The following is a 20,431-nucleotide window of genomic DNA, read 5'->3' as shown; positions in this document are numbered from 1 at the left end:
AAGTTAGTAAACAGCTAGCTGTAGAATCACTCCGAAACGTACTTACAGAAAACATAGATAAAATATGGTTGAGAAAATAATCCGAAAATGTGGGAAAGACGAAAGAAAAAGCCCATAAAATATATAATGTTTTTCCTTTATAAAAAGCTTGTTTCCGACTCTATGGAAATTATGAATAGAATCTTAAGTATCACTTGCCAACGTCACATGCGAGCCACTACCAATAGGTAATGCAACAATGTTGCCACATATAGACTGGTGGTAGAAACGTCGTTTCGGTTTCCAGACGAGGAGTAAAACGAGAATTTAGTGAAGAACGTGACAAAAAATATATCATTGTACTAGAATTATTTTAATAATAATAGTAATAATAACAATATTAAGTAAGATCCAGTAACTTTGTTGCACGATGCACTCCTGTAAAGAAACTTGGAAAGATCTGGACGTGTGTCCAACTGAAAAAGGAAATTTGTAAAGATGGATGTCATGAATTGATATATATATATAAATATACACATTGTTGGTTCTCTGTCAAAATCTTTCATTTGCTAACTATGACTATCAGTAGTTAGTGCCTTCAGTATTTAGAATATTTTATTTAGCTGGCAGTATTTGTGAGGTGATTCACGAAAGGTATAGGTTGTTATTAGTCAGGGCCATTATTTTGTAAGCGTTATTGAAAGTCAGATTGCGTTGAGCTAAAAAATATTGTTTGTCAGTTTAGTGATGATCATAATAAGTAAAGAGAAAACTGTTTGAGGATGTTGTGTTTTGCTCAGATGTTTCTGTAGCAAATAGCGTAGAAGTTTACCAGCAAAGTATTCTTAATTTTTCTAAGGGGACGTTTCAGAGCTTAGACTATTAAAGGAAGGCTTCTTCTCGTTTTCTGTGGGGTGGTGAGGCATTTAACAGTTTATCATTTATTTAATAAAAATAGTTTTTTATGCTGTGTACTATTTGGTATAAAAGAGACTCGTTGCTCTGTATGGATGAAAAATAAACTATCCAACCCATTAGGTAATGCTGCCTTTTAACTGGAGAACGACAGGGACATGCCAGATTATAGCGACACTGTGCAGTACATAGTGTTGCACTTCTCTTGGAAATAACACGTTCATGACGTAAAAAAATTTACATGCCATCTACATACATTAAGCGAAGAAATGCGTCAGAACATGTTGTCTGGGGTAATACAGCAGGTTATGGTCTACGTAAGCTAACTAATTTTTCTTCTGGGGCTCTCAAAATAACAAGAAGCCTGCATTTCTTATAACGAGACATTATAAAGATGTTTTCTTAAGTTGTTGCCCACTATTTATTTGAATGGGTGTTTGCTTGAATAGTACAGAAAATTGACATTAAACGGTCACTAACTTTTGGTTAGAGATGTGTGAAAACTAGCGCAATGAATGTCTGAGGAGTTCTAAGACCCTGCGCTGTAGTACTTCCGCTTTCGTAGTTATTCCTCCATTCACGGTTTCAATGTGTCTTATTCTCACACATTTTGCCTGAAAGCACATCATTTTACGTCTGCTTTCTCGCAACTAATGTTAGAACGACAACTATTAGCCGCCGCGTACTACAGAAGATGCAGCTCCTGAGCACTGAGACATACATAAATTGTAAGAGAAACAGCGATAAATAAAATAAAATTGCTTCATTCATCACTGCGGTGGTGAGGGTACAAAGATGCTTTAAGCTTTGTTCGTTATCTCCTTACGGTGGAAATCTGACTTTGGATTCACATACTTCCAGCTGTATCAATCTTCACAAATCAACAAGTGGACTATAACCGACACTACAGTTTCTGCTCATTTCGTCTCCGGTAAAGCGTCTAGTTGCCGTCTCAAGGCATGTTGTCTTACATTCAGAGAGGTAGATACATAGATAGATAGAGAGAGAGAGAGAGAGAGAGAAAGAGAGAAAGAGAGAGAGAATGATAGAGAGTGAGTGAGAGAGAGAGAGAGAGAGAGAGAGAGAAAAAAATCAGAGTTAACAACTAAACAAATGACATTCGGTAATCTCAGCACCAGTCTTTGGAATTTCTCTCCTTTTTTTATCAAATATGCGGGTCTCAGGGAATATTTGCTTAATTCTCGGTTCGATTTAGCGATCGTAGTGACGCAGTGGTTGGCACACTGGACTCCTATTCGAGAAGATGACGATTCAAACCCGCTTCCGCCCATCCAGATTTAGGTTTTCCGTGTTTTTACTAAATCACTCCAGGAAAAAGTCGGCATGGTCCCATTGAAAAGGTACGGCCTATTTTCTTCCCAATCCTGGAAACTTCAACTTTCCGAGCTCGTACTCCATCCCTAACGACCTAAAGGTCGTACTTCCTTCTGCTGCATTTCATCTGATCCCGTGACACCTGCCCCTCTTCATTGAGCTATCCTGGCATGACTCACGACCCGCCAGTACCTCATCTCCTACCTTCCAAACTTCACAGAACTTCTCCTGCATACCTTAGCAAATCTAGAAGAACGGTTACTGTGGAGACATGACTTAACCACAGTCTGGAGGCTTATTTCCAGAATGAATTTTCACTCTGCAGCGCAGAGTGCGCTAATAGGAGCATTTGCCCTCGAAAGGCAAAGATCCCTGGCCCGAGACCAGGTTTGACGCACAAGTTTTATCTGACAGGATGTTTCACACATGCCTTAGGATTAAGTGGGATTTCTCATTTATTACCAATGTTTTAAACACGACGTTGACATGAGGGAATAAGTACGCACTTCGGAGTAAATCTGTATGCAGAATCGGGACAATGCTCCAGCAAAATTGTTAAAACAGTTCCACGTATCAATGGAGTGGACTGAAAGGATCTCATTAATTAAAAAAAAAAATGCTCTCATAATCGGCAAACAGAAGGCAGAAAGGATGGTAAATAAATAATATTCTGTTATAAACTTAAAGGGAAATAAAGTCGTCAAGGTACTGTTAGCAAACCATTTACGAGGTAGCCCATGTATTCTCCTGTTGCTACATCCACGCTGCACATATAGCCGCACTTACTAGGTGCGTTGAACTGTACATGTGCGCGTCACTCACGTTCCCAGTACAAAGTCTGACAGTATTACAGTCAAGTTTCACGTTGACATATCTCATTTAGTTGCCATTATTAAAAGAGCACTAAGCTCAAAGTGGCAACAATGTGTACGGTTTTTATATTTCTGACAAGATTAAGGTTTAATAACATTACTCAATAAAGCAAACGTATTTCAGATACTGCAGAACGCAAATGCCAAACAATTTAATAGGTGTATAGCGGCCAAAATATGTGATACTCCTATTTTTCTAGGCAGGCAAAATGTGTGATAATAAGACACATTAAAACCGTGAATGGAGGGAAAGTTCGAGTCCTATACTTCGCTTACTGAGCCCCTTAAGGAAACTGGCCCAGAAAATAATGTAATTTTCCAGAATAAATATAGGAAATGAGGTATTGTTGGAAGTACAGTTGCGAGAGTGGGTCGAGAGTAGTGCGTTTATACCTTAGTCTGCTGCAGGTACAGTAGCTCGGTATGTTCAGTCACGGGGCTGACCTCTGTCTTAAAAACAAACAAAAAAAGTGAATTTCTCGTCGATGAGATTTGATATTTTGCCACATCTGCACAGAACCACTGACGCAAAAACGACGACGAGAAACAGATCGAAAGAGCGAAAAAAAAAAGAAGTCGCTAGGACACTTATCGGCGACAACTAAGATTTGAAGTTCGAGTCCAGTTCCGAGACACAGCCTGCTAGGAAGTGTCTCAAGTTCCAACGTATTTTCGTTTCTGAGTTTTCTGTTACTAAAATAGCAGAAAATTTCTATGTATACAGGGTGGTCCATTGATCGTGACCGGGCCAAATATCTCACGAAATAAGCGTGAAACGAAAAAACTACAAAGAACGAAACTCGTCTAGCTTGAAGGGGGAAACCAGATGGCGCTATGGTTGGTCCGCTAGATGGCACTGCCATAGGTCAAACTGATATAAACTGCGTTTTTTTACATAGATGGCCAATCGAATAAACTCACTTCTCAGAGAAAGTACACTTACATTTACATAACATCGAATATTGCAGTCAATACTTACCCGCCAGGGTAGGCGAGAGCGCTAACGCGCTGCTTCCTGGACTCGGGTAGGCGCCCCGGCCCCGGATCGAATCCGCCCGGCGGATTAACGACGACGGCCGGTGTGCCGGCCAGTCTTGATGTGGTTTTTAAGCAGTTTTCCACATCCTACTAGGTGAACACCGGGATGGTCCCCACGTCCCGCCTCAGTTACACGACTCGCAGACATATGAAACACATTCACACTATTTCACGATTCACTCAAGACGCAGACAGCTGGGGTAAACTAATTCCGTCCCGGGGGGTATGGGGTGGCGGCAGGACGGGCATCCGGCCACCCCTTCAAATTAACCACGCCACACCCATAATTAACCCTGCCGACCCTGCGCACAATGCGGGATAATGGCAGTAGCGAAAGAAGAAGAGATTGTTGTCAATACTTCTGTTGAACCAATAAGAAAGTGTCAGAAGCGATTAGCAAACTCGAAGGTGAGTAAAATAATATTTTGATCTATTGGAACGCGAACCAGCAACACATCACCTACAACACTTTACAGCATTGCGCCTCCACTGGTTATGTTATACTGACCATTACTTAAATGCGGACATACTTCACATCTTACCAATTTTAATCGTAGACGTATTATTAACTGACATTGGACTATTGCAACTTGTACCAAGTACAATACGTTTTTTATGAATCATCTGTGTGCCGTTGCCTTGAAACGGCATACTTTCATAATTTACTTACAGCAATTCTTTAACCATCAATATGACGTTTCCCGTCATTTTATTACAATAAATCACACAACTGACGATGAGTTTTCGAGAGTGCTTAGGAATGGCATTTATATCACATACACATGTGGAAAATATCACAACACTGGACTCGCATTCGAGAGGACGACGGTTCAAACACGCGTTCGTCCATCATGATTTAGGTTTTCCGCGATTTTCTTAAATCACTTGAGGTAAATGCCGGGATCATTCTTATGAAAGGACATGGACGACTTCTTTTCCCATCCTTCTCTAATCCGATGCAACCAATGACCTCGCTGTTTGGTCCCCTCCCACGAATCAACCAACCAGCCAACCAAAATATCGCAACCCCGCGAGTCTGTACTGAAGAGAGGTGGCGTCATGTGACATAGATGGTGTCCTTGCATCTCACTGATTTACGTTCAAACGAGCGTTCAGAATGTCTGACTTGCTAAATATTGCGCCGCACGTTCGGAAAGACTCTTCAAAGTGCTTTATCCAAGCTACGACGTCAAAACCTCGGCACGCTCAATGCTCACGTTCGAAAGCACTATTCGTGTACCGACTGCTTTAGAGATGACGAAGTAAAATATTACGTGTTTGCAGAAAATATTAGTTTACATACTTATCCTACCATTTCCATAAGTCATGAAAAAATTATCAGTGCCGATAGGAACTGGTTAAAAAGTTGTTTTAATTTTTGGACATACACTACTGGCCATTAAAATTGCTACACCACGAAGGTGACGTGCAAAAGACGCGAAATTCAACCGACAGGAAGAAGATGCTGTGATATGCAAATGATTAGCTTTTCAGAGCATTCACACAAGGTTGGCGCCGGTGGTGACACCTACAACGTGCTGACATGAGGAAAGTTTCCAACCGATTTCTCATACACAAACAGCAGTTGACCGGTGTTGGCTGGTGATCCGTTGTTGTGATGCCTCGGGTAAGGAGGAGAAATGTGTACCATCACGTTTCCGACTTTGATAAAGGTCGGATTGTAGCCTATCGCGATTGCGGTTTATCGTATCGCGACATTGCTGATCGCGGTGGTCGAGATCCAAAGACTGTTAGCAGAATATGGAATCGGTGGGTTCAGGAGGGTAATACGGAATGCCGTGCTGGATCCCAATGGCCTCGTATCACTAGCAGTCGAGGTGACAGGCATCTTATCCGCATGGCTGTAACGGATCCTGCAGCCACGTCTCTATCCCTGAGTCAACAGATGAGGGCGTTTACAAGACAATAACCATCTGCACGAACAGTTCGACGACGTTTGCGTGGACTATCAGCTCGGAGACCATGGCTACGGTTACACTTGACGCTGCACCACAGACAGGAACGCCTGCAATGGTGTACTCAACGACGAACCTGGGTGCACGAATGGCAAAACGTAATTTTTTCGGATGAATCCAGGTTCTGTCTACAGAATCATGATGGTCGCATCCGTGTTTGGAGACATCGCGGTGAACGCACATTGGAAGAGTGTATCCGTCATCTCTATACTGGCATATCACCCGGCGTGATGGTATAGGGTGCCATTGGTTACACGTCTCTGTCACCTCTTGTTCTCATTCATGGCACTTTGAACAGCGGACGTTACATTTCAGATGTGTTACAACCCGTGGCTCTACTCTTCATTCGATCCCTGTGAAACCATACCTTTTAGCAGAATAATGCACGACCGCATGTTGCAGGTCCTGTACGGGCCTTTCTGGATACTGAAAATGTTTGACTGCTGTCCTGGCCTGCATAATCTCCAGATCTCTCAACAATTGAAAACGTCTGGTCAATGGTGGCCGAGCAACTGACTTGTCACAATACGCCAGTCACTACTCTTGATGAACTGTGGTATCGTGTTGAAGCTGCATGGGCAGCTGTACCTGTTCACGCCATGCAAGCTCTGTTTGACTCAATGCCCAGGCGTATCAAGGCTGTTATTACGGCCAGAGGTGGTTGTTCTGGGTACTGATTTCTCAGGATCTATGCACCCAAACTGCGTGAAAATGTAATCACAAATCAGTTCTAGTATAATATCTTTGTCCAATGAATACCCGTTTATCATCTGTATTTCTTCTTAGTGCAGCAATTTTAGTAGCCAGTAATGTATTAAGAAATTATTACCTGAAGAACTATTGTGAAAGTATTTAAATCCTTTTGGCAAAATCTGTTAAACATACTCACCGTGCTACTGCGTTGTTATGTCAGCTGCTGTACTCGGAGTCTGGGAAAAAAAGAATGTGGCGGATCATAGAGAAGCCACTATGTGCTAGGTCTTATTTCGAGAACAGTCTTTCACTTGCGGTAGTCTGGGAGATTGAGCATGCGGTTGTGATATAACACCCGGCAAAAATGAGCACCAAATGGAGTGGCTGCCGGCGCTGTTTGCCGTTACGCGGCAGGTTTCCAGCGGATGCTGGGATGGGAAAACCAAACAAGTAATCTGCGGATGCGCTGACGTAGGCGAGAGGAGCGCCGGGTAATGACCAGGATCTGCCGCTAGCCAAACAAGCCGTGTTGTGTTGCGGGCGAATTTACGCAGCTGACCTTCAGGCTGTGGAAAACTACTCCCTGCATAACGTTTTTTTGTCGCACGAGTAATTCAAAGTGCTTCAGTTTCCTTGAGCAATCTGCCTTCATCCATCGTCATGCCAACGCAGACCTTGGCAGTGTTCGTGCATACCACTCCTTTCGATTTTTGTTTCCTTTTCACGTTAGACCAGTCAGGCCTCCTGTTTGCAACTGTTCTTTTGTGTTTGTGTCGCTAATGGTAGTTCTTGTCATCTTCATATTAAGCTGTTTCAGGAGAGAGTGCAGGCAGTATGCAGACAAATGACGTATCGGTCTGATTATTGTTAGTGACCTTTTTTTACCCCAGTCGTGTTTCATCCGTACTTCAGCTTGTAGTGTTACATTCAGCTGTCTACGAGCGAAGAATTTCTGTTAAAAAGATCCTCCATAGATTTTCACAATCTGTAATCGCGTCAACGCTGGCAAAAGCTTCCTCTAAGTCTACAAATGCTATAAATGTTGGTTTGCCTTTCCTTAATCTTTCTTCTAAGAGAAGTCACTAATTTCTCACGTGATCCTATGTTTCTTCGGAATTCAAAGTGATCTTCCTCTAGGTTAATCTCTGTCGTACTATTATACACACATCAAAAGAAGTTTTGCATCACCATGGTTCCAGAACGTTGACTGTGGATATTTTATCACCGACACAGTCCCTTTGACTGTTCAGAGATGTCACTAAACGCACCTAAAGACGTAAACAACCATGCATGAGCAGCGCCTATTGTACGGAGGAAGTCCGACAGCCGATCAGTTTCAGTCATTCCACCTAGAAGGAGGTACACTGCTCGTGTTGTCTTAGTTCAACCATGTCTAGACGTTCAATACCGCGGTTCGACCGCGTCCGCATTGTTGCTTTGTGCCAGGAAGGACTCTCAACAAGGAAGTGTCCAGGCGTCTCGGAGTGAACCAACGCGATGTTGTTCGGACACGGAAGAGATACAGAGAGACACGAACTGTCGATGACATGGCTCGCTCAAGCCGCCCAAGGGCTACTACCGCGGTGGATGACAGCTACCTTCGGATTATGGCTCGGAGGAACCCTGACAGCAACACAACCATGTTGAATAATGCTTTCCGTGCAGCCACAGGACGTCATGTTACGACTCAAATGTGCACAATATGCTGCATGATCTGCAACTTAACCCCCGACGTCCATGGCGAGGTCCATCTTTACAACCACGACACCATGCAATGCGGCACAGATGGATCCATCAACATACCGAATGGACCGCTCAGGATTGGCATCACGTTCTCTCCACCGAAGAGTGTCGCGTATGCTATCAACCAGACAATCGTCGGAGATGTATCTGGAGGGAAACCGATCAAGCTGAACGCATTAGACACACTATCTAGTGAGTGCAGCAAAGTGTAGGTTCCCTGATGTTTTGGGGTGTCATTACGTCGGGCCGACGTACGCCGCTGGTGGTCATGGAAGGCGCCGTAACGGCTGTACGATACGTGAACGCCATCCTCCGACCGATAGTTTAACCATATTGGCAGCATATTGGCGAGGCATTTGTCTTCACGGACGACAATTCGCGCCCCCATCGTGCACACCCTGTGAATGACTTCCTTCAGGATAACGACACCACTCGACTAGAGTGGCCTGGATGTTCTGCAGGTATGAACCCTATCGAACATGCCTGGGATAGATTGAAAAGGGCTGTTTGTGGACGACGTGACCAGCTAACCACTCTGAGGTATCTAGTCCGAATCGCCGTTGAGGAGTGAGACTATCTGGACCAACAGTGCCTTAATGAACTTGTGGATAGTATGCCACGACGGATACAGGTGTCCGCAACTCGTGGTCGTGCGGTAGCGTTCTCGCTTCCCCCGCACCGGTTCCCGGGTTCGATTCCCGGCGGGGTCAGGGATTTTCTCTGCCTCGTGATGACTGGGTGTTGTGTGATGTCCTTAGGTTAGTTAGGTTTATGTAGTTCTAAGCTCTAGAGGACTGATGACCATAGATGTTAAGTCCCATAGTGCTCAGAGCCATTTGAACCATTTTTTGGATACAGGTATGCATGCATGCAAGAGGAAGTGCTATTGGGTATTAGAGGTACTGGTGTGTACAACAATGTGGACCACCATCTCTGAAGGTCTCACTGTTTGACGGCATAACATGCAATGTGTGGTTTTCGTGAGCAGTGAAAAGGGCAGAAATGATGTTTTGTTGATCTCTATTCAAATTTCCTGCACAGGTTCCGGATCTCTCGGAACCGAGGTAACGCAAAACTTTTTTTGATGTGTACATAATCAATCTAAAAAATTCTGGTGTGAGCAGGTCTCTTTCATTTATACAATCTTCTTATATGATTCTTAAGGGGAGCCGGAGGTAGTCAAATCCAAAAAATTACGATTTTTTTTGCTACCGAAAATTAATTGGAACATTCCTCTTTAATGTAAACTTTGAATTATTGTTCTACTCGCCCTAGAAGTGGAGTTATTACCATTTTCCCCCACGCCTGCAGAGGAAATGGGCGGCCGCTGAATGCATCTAAGACCCTCTCGTGACTTCCTGGCGAACTGCTTGGGATTTTCTCTACCTGTTACGCATACAGCGCCGTATGTTACGCATACAGCGAGTGTGCAAGGGTTGGCTACATTGTTTTCTGTGACAAATGAAGCGCTAAGAGCGCGGAACATCGTCTCTTTGCAGTTTACCGTTTCGAATTAGTTCAGTGTTGCGCCTGTTGTTGGTAGTATTACACTTCTTGTGTAAAGCGTTGTTCTGGTTACGATGCCACATTTTAGTAACCGTGTATATAAGAAGAGGAAGAACGTAGGGAAAAGAAAATTAACACTGATACGAAGTTGCGATACTACAATTACTGAAACAGTGCGTTCTTCTGCTAAGCAACACATAGCCGGCCATAGCCCTGTGACATCTTCTAGCAAGAAGCTGACTGGTGGAAGTGACAGATTTCGTGAATATGTTAGTGACAGTGATGATATTAACTAAGTACTGAATATTGGATTATTATCTTCTGTGCTGAAAGAAAGTGTTCTGTGCAAAATGTGTTCAAGTGTACGAGTGGGACTAGAGATAACAAAGCACTTTGGTTTAGCTTGTGAGATGAAGATAATCTGTGCATGTTGCAAGTATCAAGTGACTTTCTACAATTCACATGCCAGTCTCTTTGGTTAAAATGGACGATCTAGAGTGTTTGATGTGAATGTTCGACTTGTGTATGGTCTTCGATCCACTGAAGAAGGGTCTGCTGCTGGTAAACTGTTTTATGGTATTATGAACTTGCCATTGCCTCCAAGCAAATTTGGGTACTACTGTGAACTGGTAGGATCCTCTGTTGAAGATGTGGCTTTGAAAACCATGAAGGAAGCAGTGGAGGAATCTGTAGAAATAAACGGTGGTTCTAGGAATTTGGTAGTGGCATTAGATGGTTCCTGGCAAAAGAGGGGTCATAAATCCCTGAATGGGGTTGTAATTGCTACTTGTGGTGATAGTGCAAAAGTGATAGATTTTGCAATATTATCAAAACATTGTAGGTGCAAAAATAAAATCAAAGGAGAGCACAGTGGAACCTGTGAGGCAAATTTTAGTGGATCAAGTGGAGCAATGGAAGTGGATGGAGTGAAACAAATACACTCCTGGAAATGGAAAAAAGAACACATTGACACCGGTGTGTCAGACCCACCATACTTGCTCCGGACACTGCGAGAGGGCTGTACAAGCAATGATCACACGCACGGCACAGCGGACACACCAGGAACCGCGGTGTTGGCCGTCGAATGGCGCTAGCTGCGCAGCATTTGTGCACCGCCGCCGTCAGTGTCAGCCAGTTTGCCGTGGCATACGGAGCTCCATCGCAGTCTTTAACACTGGTAGCATGCCGCGACAGCGTGGACGTGAACCGTATGTGCAGTTGACGGAATTTGAGCGAGGGCGTATAGTGGGCATGCGGGAGGCCGGGTGGACGTACCGCCGAATTGCTCAACACGTGGGGCGTGAGGTCTCCACAGTACATCGATGTTGTCACCAGTAGTCGGCGGAAGGTGCACGTGCCCGTCGACCTGGGACCGAACCGCAGCGACGCGCGGATGCACGCCAAGACCGTAGGATCCTACGCAGTGCCGTAGGGGACCGCACCGCCACTTCCCAGCAAATTAGGGACACTGTTGCTCCTGGGGTATCGGCGAGGACCATTCGCAACCGTCTCCATGAAGCTGGGCTACGGTCCCGCACACCGTTAGGCCGTCTTCCGCTCACGCCCCAACATCGTGCAGCCCGCCTCCAGTGGTATCGCGACAGGCGTGAATGGAGGGACGAATGGAGACGTGTCGTCTTCAGCGATGAGAGTCGCTTCTGCCTTGGTGCCAATGATGGTCGTATGCGTGTTTGGCGCCGTGCAGGTGAGCGCCACAATCAGGACTGCATACGACCGAGGCACACAGCGCCAACACCCGGCATCATGGTGTGGGGAGCGATCTCCTACACTGGCCGTACACCACTGGTGATCGTCGAGGGGACACTGAATAGTGCACGGTACATCCAAACCGTCATCGAACCCATCGTTCTACCATTCCTAGACCGGCAAGGGAACTTGCTGTTCCAACAGGACAATGCACGTCCGCATGTATCCCGTGCCACCCAACGTGCTCTAGAAGGTGTAAGTCAACTACCCTGGCCAGCAAGATCTCCGGATCTGTCCCCCATTGAGCATGTTTTGGACTGGATGAAGCGTCGTCTCACGCGGTCTGCACGTCCAGCACGAACGCTGGTCCAACTGAGGCGCCAGGTGGAAATGGCATGGCATGCCGTTCCACAGGACTACATCCAGCATCTCTACGATCGTCTCCATGGGAGAATAGCAGCCTGCATTGCTGCGAAAGGTGGATATGCACTGTACTAGTGCCGACATTGTGCATGCTCTGTTGCCTGTGTCTATGTGCCTGTGGGTCTGTCAGTGTGATCATGTGATGTACCTGACCCCAGGAATGTGTCAATAAAGTTTCCCCTTCCTGGGACAATGAATTCACGGTGTTCTTATTTCAATTTCCAGGAGTGTATTTGAACGTTCAGTTCCCAGATACAACGTTAGGTACAAATACTACCTTGGGGATGGTGACTCCAAAGGTTTCAAGACTATAGAGGAACTGAAACCATATGGAAATGAATTTGCAGTTGAAAAGTTGGAATGCATTGGGCATGTGCAAAAGTGTATGGGGGCACGGCTTCGAAGGCTCAAACAAACTTTGGGTTCAAGTAATCTCAGTGATGGAAAGACAGTAGGAGGGAGAGGCAGGCTTACTGATGAGGTGATTGAACGTCTACAGAGATACTATGGGTATGCTGTAAGGCAAAATACTAGTAATGTTAGTGACATGCGAAAAGCAGTGTGGGCATTGTTCCTTCATACTGCCTCTTCCAATGAATACCCTCAACACAGCCTGTGCCCAAAAGATTCCTGGTGCAAATATAATGCAAAAAAGGACTATGATCACAAACATGGTTTGCCAGCAGCTGTGATAAATGCAATAAAACCAATTTTTCATGACTTAGCACAGCCAGAATTGTTACACAAATGTCTACACGGAAAGATGCAGAATCCTAATGAGAGCGTAAACAATTTGATTTGGAAAGGATTCCTAAAAGAGTGTTTGTAAGCATAAAAACACTGCACTTTGGCATTTATGATGCAATAGCAACCTACAACCAAGGGAACAGTGTGAAGTGTGAAGTTCTGAAGGCATTAGGATTTACAGCTGGGGTGAACACTGTACGAACACTTAGAAATATTGACAGAGAAAGGATAAGAGGAGCAGAAAGAAGAGAAAGGCATATGAAGTATGATGGAACAACAGGCCAGAAATGAAGACAGTAGAGGAAGCTTTTGGAGGATGAAGAAGAAGACCCTGATAATCCATCCTATAGTGCAGGAATGTATTGAGAAACTTTGATAGCCATTTCCCGTAAATCATAATTTTTCGAATATAAGGAACATTTCCTCAAAATCCACTCAAGCTAGAGAGATGAAATTTTTATACAGCACGCCTAGTGGTCGAACTTACATTGTAACACAGCCATTTGGCAATATGTTCAGTAGTTTCATTTCAGTTTAATTACAAAGCAATTATTTGTAAAAAAAATTGGGTCATTAGTAAAAAAATAATTGGAAGGAAACTAGAAAAGATACTCGAAAATCCCTCTGTCATAACTGAAATATTAAACCACTCTATTTGTGAAAAAAAATTCAAATTTTTCTATTTGGTAGTTTATTCATAAATGTTCCTCAAACTTAGTGATTTTAACATGGGCAGCATAGGCACCTCCAGCTCCCCTTAAACAAAGTGTTTGCGATAGTTAAATTATGCTCTCTGCAACAAGGTGGCTTCCTATTTCATTCATTTCCCCCAGGCCATATTCATCAATTGTTTTTCGTTCTTTCCCTTTTCCTACTGTCAACCATCACAATTAAACCTTCGACTCCCTTAACTGTCTGCATAATTTCTTTTATCGTATATTTCTTCGACCTCTTCATCAGATGCGGAGCTATTTGGTGGATGAACTTATACTAATGTGGTGCGTACTGAATGCATGCCTCCCTGCAATAATGCGTTCACTATGTTGTTCACAGCAGCTACCGACTTTCGTATTTTCTTATTCATTATTAGACCTATTCCTGGATTACCCCTAACTGAGGCTCTAATCATAACTCTGTATTCACCTGCCCAGAAGTCTTTTGCTACTGTCATCGAACTTCGCTAGTTCCCACTACGTCCAGTTTCAACCTATCCATTCAATTTTTTTTTAGTTGTTTTTGTTTCCCTGACAACGACATCCTCCTGAGTTGTCCCCGACTAGAGATCCGTTTAGGAGATTATTTCACCTCCCAAAAATTTTACTCAAGAGGATGCCATGATCATTCAGCAATACAGCAGAGCTGCAATGCCCTCGGAAAAATTAAGCTTGTAGTTTCCTCTTACTTTCATCCGTTCGCAGTACCAGCACAGCAAGGCTTTGATAGTCGTTGGTTGGTATTGAACGGCCATATCAGTCAGCCACCGAGATCGTTTTCCCTGCAAGTATTGCAAAGGCTGCTGCCCCTCTTCAGGAACCATACATTTGGCTGACCTCTCATCAGATACCCCTCCATTGAGTTTGCACCTATGGTACAGCCGTCTGTATCGTTGAAGCACAAAAGCTACACTACCGCGGCGAGATCCATGGTTCGTGGGGGAGAATATTCGTTTTATCGATTTGCGTTAACAGAGACAGTAAAACAGGAAGAATAACCAGTATTCCAGCGGCGACTCGCAAGCCAGCCTTTCCCGTGTTGTCTGCTACCGCCATTCGACACTGCTTATCATTATTCAGTTGCTGCTGAAGTATTGGTTATTGTTTCTGTTTTACTGCCCTTGTTAATACATATCGATAAAACGAATATCGCGCTAGATTAATTTGGGACCGCTTTGTCGAATGGAAACATACGAGGCTTGGAACATTGATAGTGGTTTGTTGGTTTGTGGGGGTTGAGGGGACCAGACTCCAAAGGCCATCGGTTCCGAACTTTGATAGTGGTAACTATTTATTTACAGCTCGTACAAAATAGATATGTGTTTCAAAAATTTACTGATCTTCAAAGTAGTTACCAGCATTGTGTATAACCCGTTGCCAGCGATGTGGACGTCGTAGGATACCCTTAGCAGTGCCAGTTGTGTTGACAGTTCGAGCGGCGCGGTCTATTGCTTGACGAATTCGTAGCAGTTCTGAAGCGAATGCCGTGAAGTGTTTCCTTCAGTTTAGAAATCGAGTTGAACTCACAAGGGTTTAAGTCAGGGGAGTGCAATAGGTGGTACAGTACTTAGCGGCTCCATCAGTCAAACAAATCTGTAACAGCGTGCACTGTATGTGTTTGAGCATTGTCCTGCAAAATGATGGTCAGGTCCTGCAGCAAGTCTCATCACCTGTGTCTCTATGCTGGTCGTAGGTTGTGTTCCAAAAATGAACAGCATAGAGACGACACTTTCTGTAGGACCTGACCATTTTGCAGGACAATGCTCAAACACGTACAGTGCAAGCTGTTAGTGATTTGTTTGACTAATGGAGCTGCTAAGTGCTATAGCACCTACTGCACTCCCCTGATTTCGTCGGGCATTAGACCGCGCCGCTCGAATTGTCAACACAACTGGCACTGCTAAGAGTATTCTACGACTTCCACATCGCTGGCAACGGGTTGTACACAATGCTGGTTACTACTTTGAAGGTCAGTAAAACTTTGAAACACGTATTTTGTACGGGGTGTAAATACATAGTTGCCACTATTACAGTTCCAACCGTCGAAAAATTCGTCTTTAAAAATCTATCATTTGTCACGAGAAAGAAACCAACGCTTTTCAGTGACACTAGTTGTCACGCGAAATATCTGATGAACAGTATATGTTTGGATCTGCTCCAATTACGCATTGCATAAGGAAAATTGCTAATGTTTGCCCAAACAGTAGAGAGAAAGCACCTGATGACTCTTAGGGGAGAGGCCGACCGGAGTGGCCGAGCGGTTAAAGACGCTACAGTCTGGAACCGCACGACCGCTACGGTCGCAGGTTCGAATCCTGCCTCGGGCATGGATGTGTGTGATGTCCTTAGGTTAGTTAGGTTTAAGGAGTTCTAAGTTCTACGGGACTTATGACCACAACAGTTGAGTCCCATAGTGCTCAGAGCCATTTGAACCATTTTGAACTCTTAGGGGAGACCGTATGTACATTACGTACATCATTATTCGAGGTATCTAATACGACTATCACAGTTGTCTTAAGCTACAGATTTAGTCTAATTATTTATGTAACGTCTACGGCTGAATCCTGAATACGCTTAGAAATGCCGAGATTTTAACGGAGACATCAATAATAATATAAACTATTTGGTAGCTCTTACAGAAAAACGTGTACAAAAATCTCAGTTTCGTTCGAAACCTCGAAGGAATACAGTAACTCAAGGTAGAAATGGGAAACATACTGAGAGCTCAGATTAAATGCTGATATATTCGCCATCGATTTCTGTTAAGTAATTCAAGTAAAGCCGGAATTACTACCTATCCGTCTCTGTACTCCACTCAATCTATGATACTTTCTTATTTAATTAAGCAAAAGTTACAAAGAGCAGGGCACTCGCAACACTAAGAAATAAATTCTCGCAACTTTCCTGGATTTTAAGAGTGTGAGAGCAAAAATAATAATGCCTTTTCGCGCCGAATGACGAAAGAAAGATATAGAAAAATGCGAAGACGTGTTTTATATTATCTGAAAAACTATAGCTCTTCTGACGTGCTCAGCTAAAGTTGGCACTACATTCCAGACACTTTAACATTATTGAACGGTCAAATCACTGTTCTAAAGCGCAATCTCGGAAGACGGGTATCTTCTAAACAGCCAAGTCACAGAATGCGTGATGTAAAATCACAAATGAGGTAGCATTACACTTATCATTTCAAAGGAATAGTTGCATAACTACGCAACACACCGTAGGTAGTTTATGCTGTGTAGTTTGTTTAACATCACATTCCTGTTTGAGATTCGCTTATAACAGAAACGAGTATATAAACAATAAGTACATGGAACATTAGTCATCAACTGTGGCACACTATTCAAATCAAATTATTAACACTTCTTAAAGACGCCTTTTTGATGTGTTTCAGGGACCGTCTAAAAGTGCACGTCGGTTTTCCGTCGAGGTAGTTGGAGGCGTGGATCACCAACCATGAAACCTCTCACCAACCACCAGCCAACCACTGACGCCAGAGATCTGTCCACTGTCCAGTACAGACAACAGTGAATCAGCTGACGCTTCAGACACATTATTCAATGAACTGGACTTCATTACATGTTGTACAACATGTCAGAATAATATTTAAGTTCCTGAGTTTCCTTCAGAGCCTGAAATACTGGACGAACCATTGATTTCAGGTGTTGCCTCGATGGATTTTGTCACTAATGTTTCACTGTGTGTTAGTAATAGGGCTGCTTTCAGTGTGAAAATTTAGCATTTCATTTCCTGTTATCTAACAGAAAACTCGAAAAGAAGCGCTAAGTTAATGTGACTTACAGTTCCTCAATGGCAAATGGCCAGTAGTGTCAAATAATCATGTGGTTAGGTCAAGGTGCACAGTCACAAAAAAAATCTGATCTCATCGCGTATCCTCATCGGTGTCTTGCTCACAGTATAAGTTTACTAAGTGATCAAGTAACTGTGAATATTAATTATCCTGTAGAGGATGGGATGGTACAAGCTGAAAATTACGGATCTATACTTGTCCACTATAATCTCAAATACTGAAAAAATATGACACTATGAATACAAGGATCATGAGATGGAAATGTGAATGGCTGTCAACATAGAGAAAATAGCATATTTCATGAATTAATTAATTACCTTAGTGTTTAGCTGTAGAATATTACATTCCTTTACAAAAAGAAGAAAGTACTATTATCTAGAAACCTCCATCGCGGAGTAAAAACTCCTATCTCCAAATACAGAAACTATGATTCCAGTTAGTTAGCGGATGCCTTTTTCCTATCAGTTCCAGCAAGAATAAGAGTTCTTTAGGAATGATACCTACTGTCCTTCGCTTCAAGCTTCTCTAGCTGCACCAAGAATATTTACCCGTATGTCGCACCTTATGCAATGGAATGGCAACAATTCAGCTTCCTGATTTCAAGTGTTATTTCTCAGTAATTAACGACAGACATTGGTATTAAAGCTCCGAAATAAGCTTTCAAATAAAACGAGTGGTGCAACAGTGGAAAGAAGATTGGAGGAACTTGTGAGACTGCACGAATATTAAGTGATACTAATGTATCAGAATGACTGTATTTTATGTTCTGCTGTTATATTTCTCCACACACGTTACCTCTTTCACATTTTTATCATCATTACAAATTTCAGTATGTGTTTTACAAATGAATCAAGTTTTTCAGTTTGAGTGAAGTACTTTACAATTGATAGTAGCGTACGAGTGACTGATAAAAAATAGAACTTTTTTTTAAATCTTTAAATATTTGTAGACTATGCTTTGCATCTACCTGAAAATTACAGGAAATGTATGTAACATCATTATTTATTCATAATTCTTGAAGCATTCGCAATGTGGTGTGTTTATGTGTTGGTGATAACTTGCGCACATATAAATGCTTATTTTGTACTTTTCTAATAAAAATATTTCATATCATCCTTTGTTATGTCTCTTTTTTATCTATTTGATCCCTTCTACAAACATAGCAAAATGAAAATACTGCAAAAGTGGCACAAACTGCTCGTTAAACAGAAATAAATTTTAATTTGCATGAAAAAGAAGACCACAAAAACCGTATCTTTTTCACTTCCACACTTAACTCTAAGAGAACCAATTTGATTTTGCCATAGTATTTCATTTGCCGCTCGAAATGCGATTTAAACTGCGTATTCACGTTTGGTAAACGTCTGCAAACAGAATATCAAATACATCAGAAAGGTAAGTGTTAATATGGTAACTTACTGCCCGTATTCTATTAGTCTAAATGAGTCACATTTGTCTACTTATCCTGGGTGTAGCTACAGCATCGTGAGACTATGATTAACTGTTTGGATTAGATTAGATTAGATTCAGTTTTCGTTCCATAGACCCAAAAAATGAGATTATTCTCGTGGGTGTGGAACGTGTCAGAAAGTATGACATAAAAACATAAAACATTTGAATATGATACTTACTACCCTGATCATTTGTCAGGAGATAGTCGAAAATAAGCCAATACAATGCAGTAAACTGAGACAGCTAATATTTACAGAATTAACACACTGTCAGAATGAAACACTGTTATCTACCATTAACAAATTTATCATACGCAAAATACCTAATCTTGTCTGTTGTGACAAAGTGTTGTCAAAACTGAAATCTAACAGATATTTTTACTTAAGTTGACTTAACAGTCTCTGTTAAGATATTCATCTGTGGGGTAGAAGGAGTTGCCTATCAAAAAATCTTTCAAACTCTGTTTAAACCGTGCTTTATCTGAAACCAAGTTTTTAATGGATGCTGGCAATTTATTAAAAATGCGTGTTCCTTAATACTGAACCCCTCTTTGAACCAAGGTAAGTGATTTTAGGTCTTTATGTAGATTCTTCTTATCCCTAGTATTGATACTGTGTACTGAGCTTTTGGTTGGAAATACAGATGTATTACTTGCAACAAATTCCATTAAGGAATAAATATACTGAGAAGCAGTAGTTAGAATACAAAGTTCCTTGAACAGGTTTCTCCAAGATCTTCTTCAATTTACGCCACAAATGATTCTTATCACACGCTTTTGCACGCTAAAAACTTTTGCTCGGTTTGATGAGTTGCCCCAGAATATGATCCCATACGACATAATAGAATGAAAGTAAGCAAAGTATGCAAGTTTTTATATTTGTATCTCCTACATCAGACATTATTCTCACGGCGCTTAAGCAATTCTGTGGTGTGCCCTTCCCAAAAGAATTTATTACCGATTTGTAATCCTGTGTCATATTTATCCAAAATTTATACGTATTAATTATATTTCCACATCCAAAATACGTAACACACACACACACACACACACACACACACACACACACACGCTTGGATGTTTTGGAAACCAGCCTTATGAAAACACAATTAGTTGATTTTTACATTTACCTAGACGTGTTTCGATACTTATGTGTCATGTTCTGTGGGTCAAATCACTGGATTAACAGGTGACCATCGACAATAACACAACACCTCCCACTGAGTAGTATGTTGTCATAAGTGTCTGCTCAGGTCACATTTCGCCACATTTTGCGAAAGTACATGTGAGGTGATGTAGTGTGTAGAAAACACGAACCAGAAACGCGAAACAGAACGAAAAATTTTGAAGATGACATGCTGTCAAAAAACGACGAAAACGAGCACTAAAATCGGTGTATAATAATACAGTTCAGTCAGCGATGTAATTTTAAGAAATAAAAATTTGACCCACAGAATATGACACATAGGTGTCGAAATATGACTGGGTAGATATAAAAATAAACTAATTGTATTTGCATA

The 20,431-nt window shown here is 42.4% G+C and overlaps 1 protein-coding gene across 1 annotated transcript in view; it reads left to right on the top strand.

Moving 5' to 3' along the window:
• Window positions 1-18,579, top strand: part of LOC124613508 (ionotropic receptor 21a-like) — an 88,082-nt gene extending 69,503 nt beyond the window's left edge. The window contains exon 4 of the mRNA XM_047142217.1: window positions 17,045-18,579. Within this exon, the coding sequence (XP_046998173.1) occupies window positions 17,045-17,084 (40 nt within the window). The 3' untranslated portion in view covers window positions 17,085-18,579. The remainder of the gene's footprint in view (window positions 1-17,044) is intronic.
• Window positions 18,580-20,431: the final 1,852 nt, after the last annotated feature.

The sequence above is a fragment of the Schistocerca americana genome, chromosome 4, assembly GCF_021461395.2.
Source record: "Schistocerca americana isolate TAMUIC-IGC-003095 chromosome 4, iqSchAmer2.1, whole genome shotgun sequence".
NCBI classification, from domain to species: Eukaryota; Metazoa; Arthropoda; class Insecta; order Orthoptera; family Acrididae; genus Schistocerca; species Schistocerca americana.
This window is presented reverse-complemented; position numbering and strand designations above follow the sequence as displayed.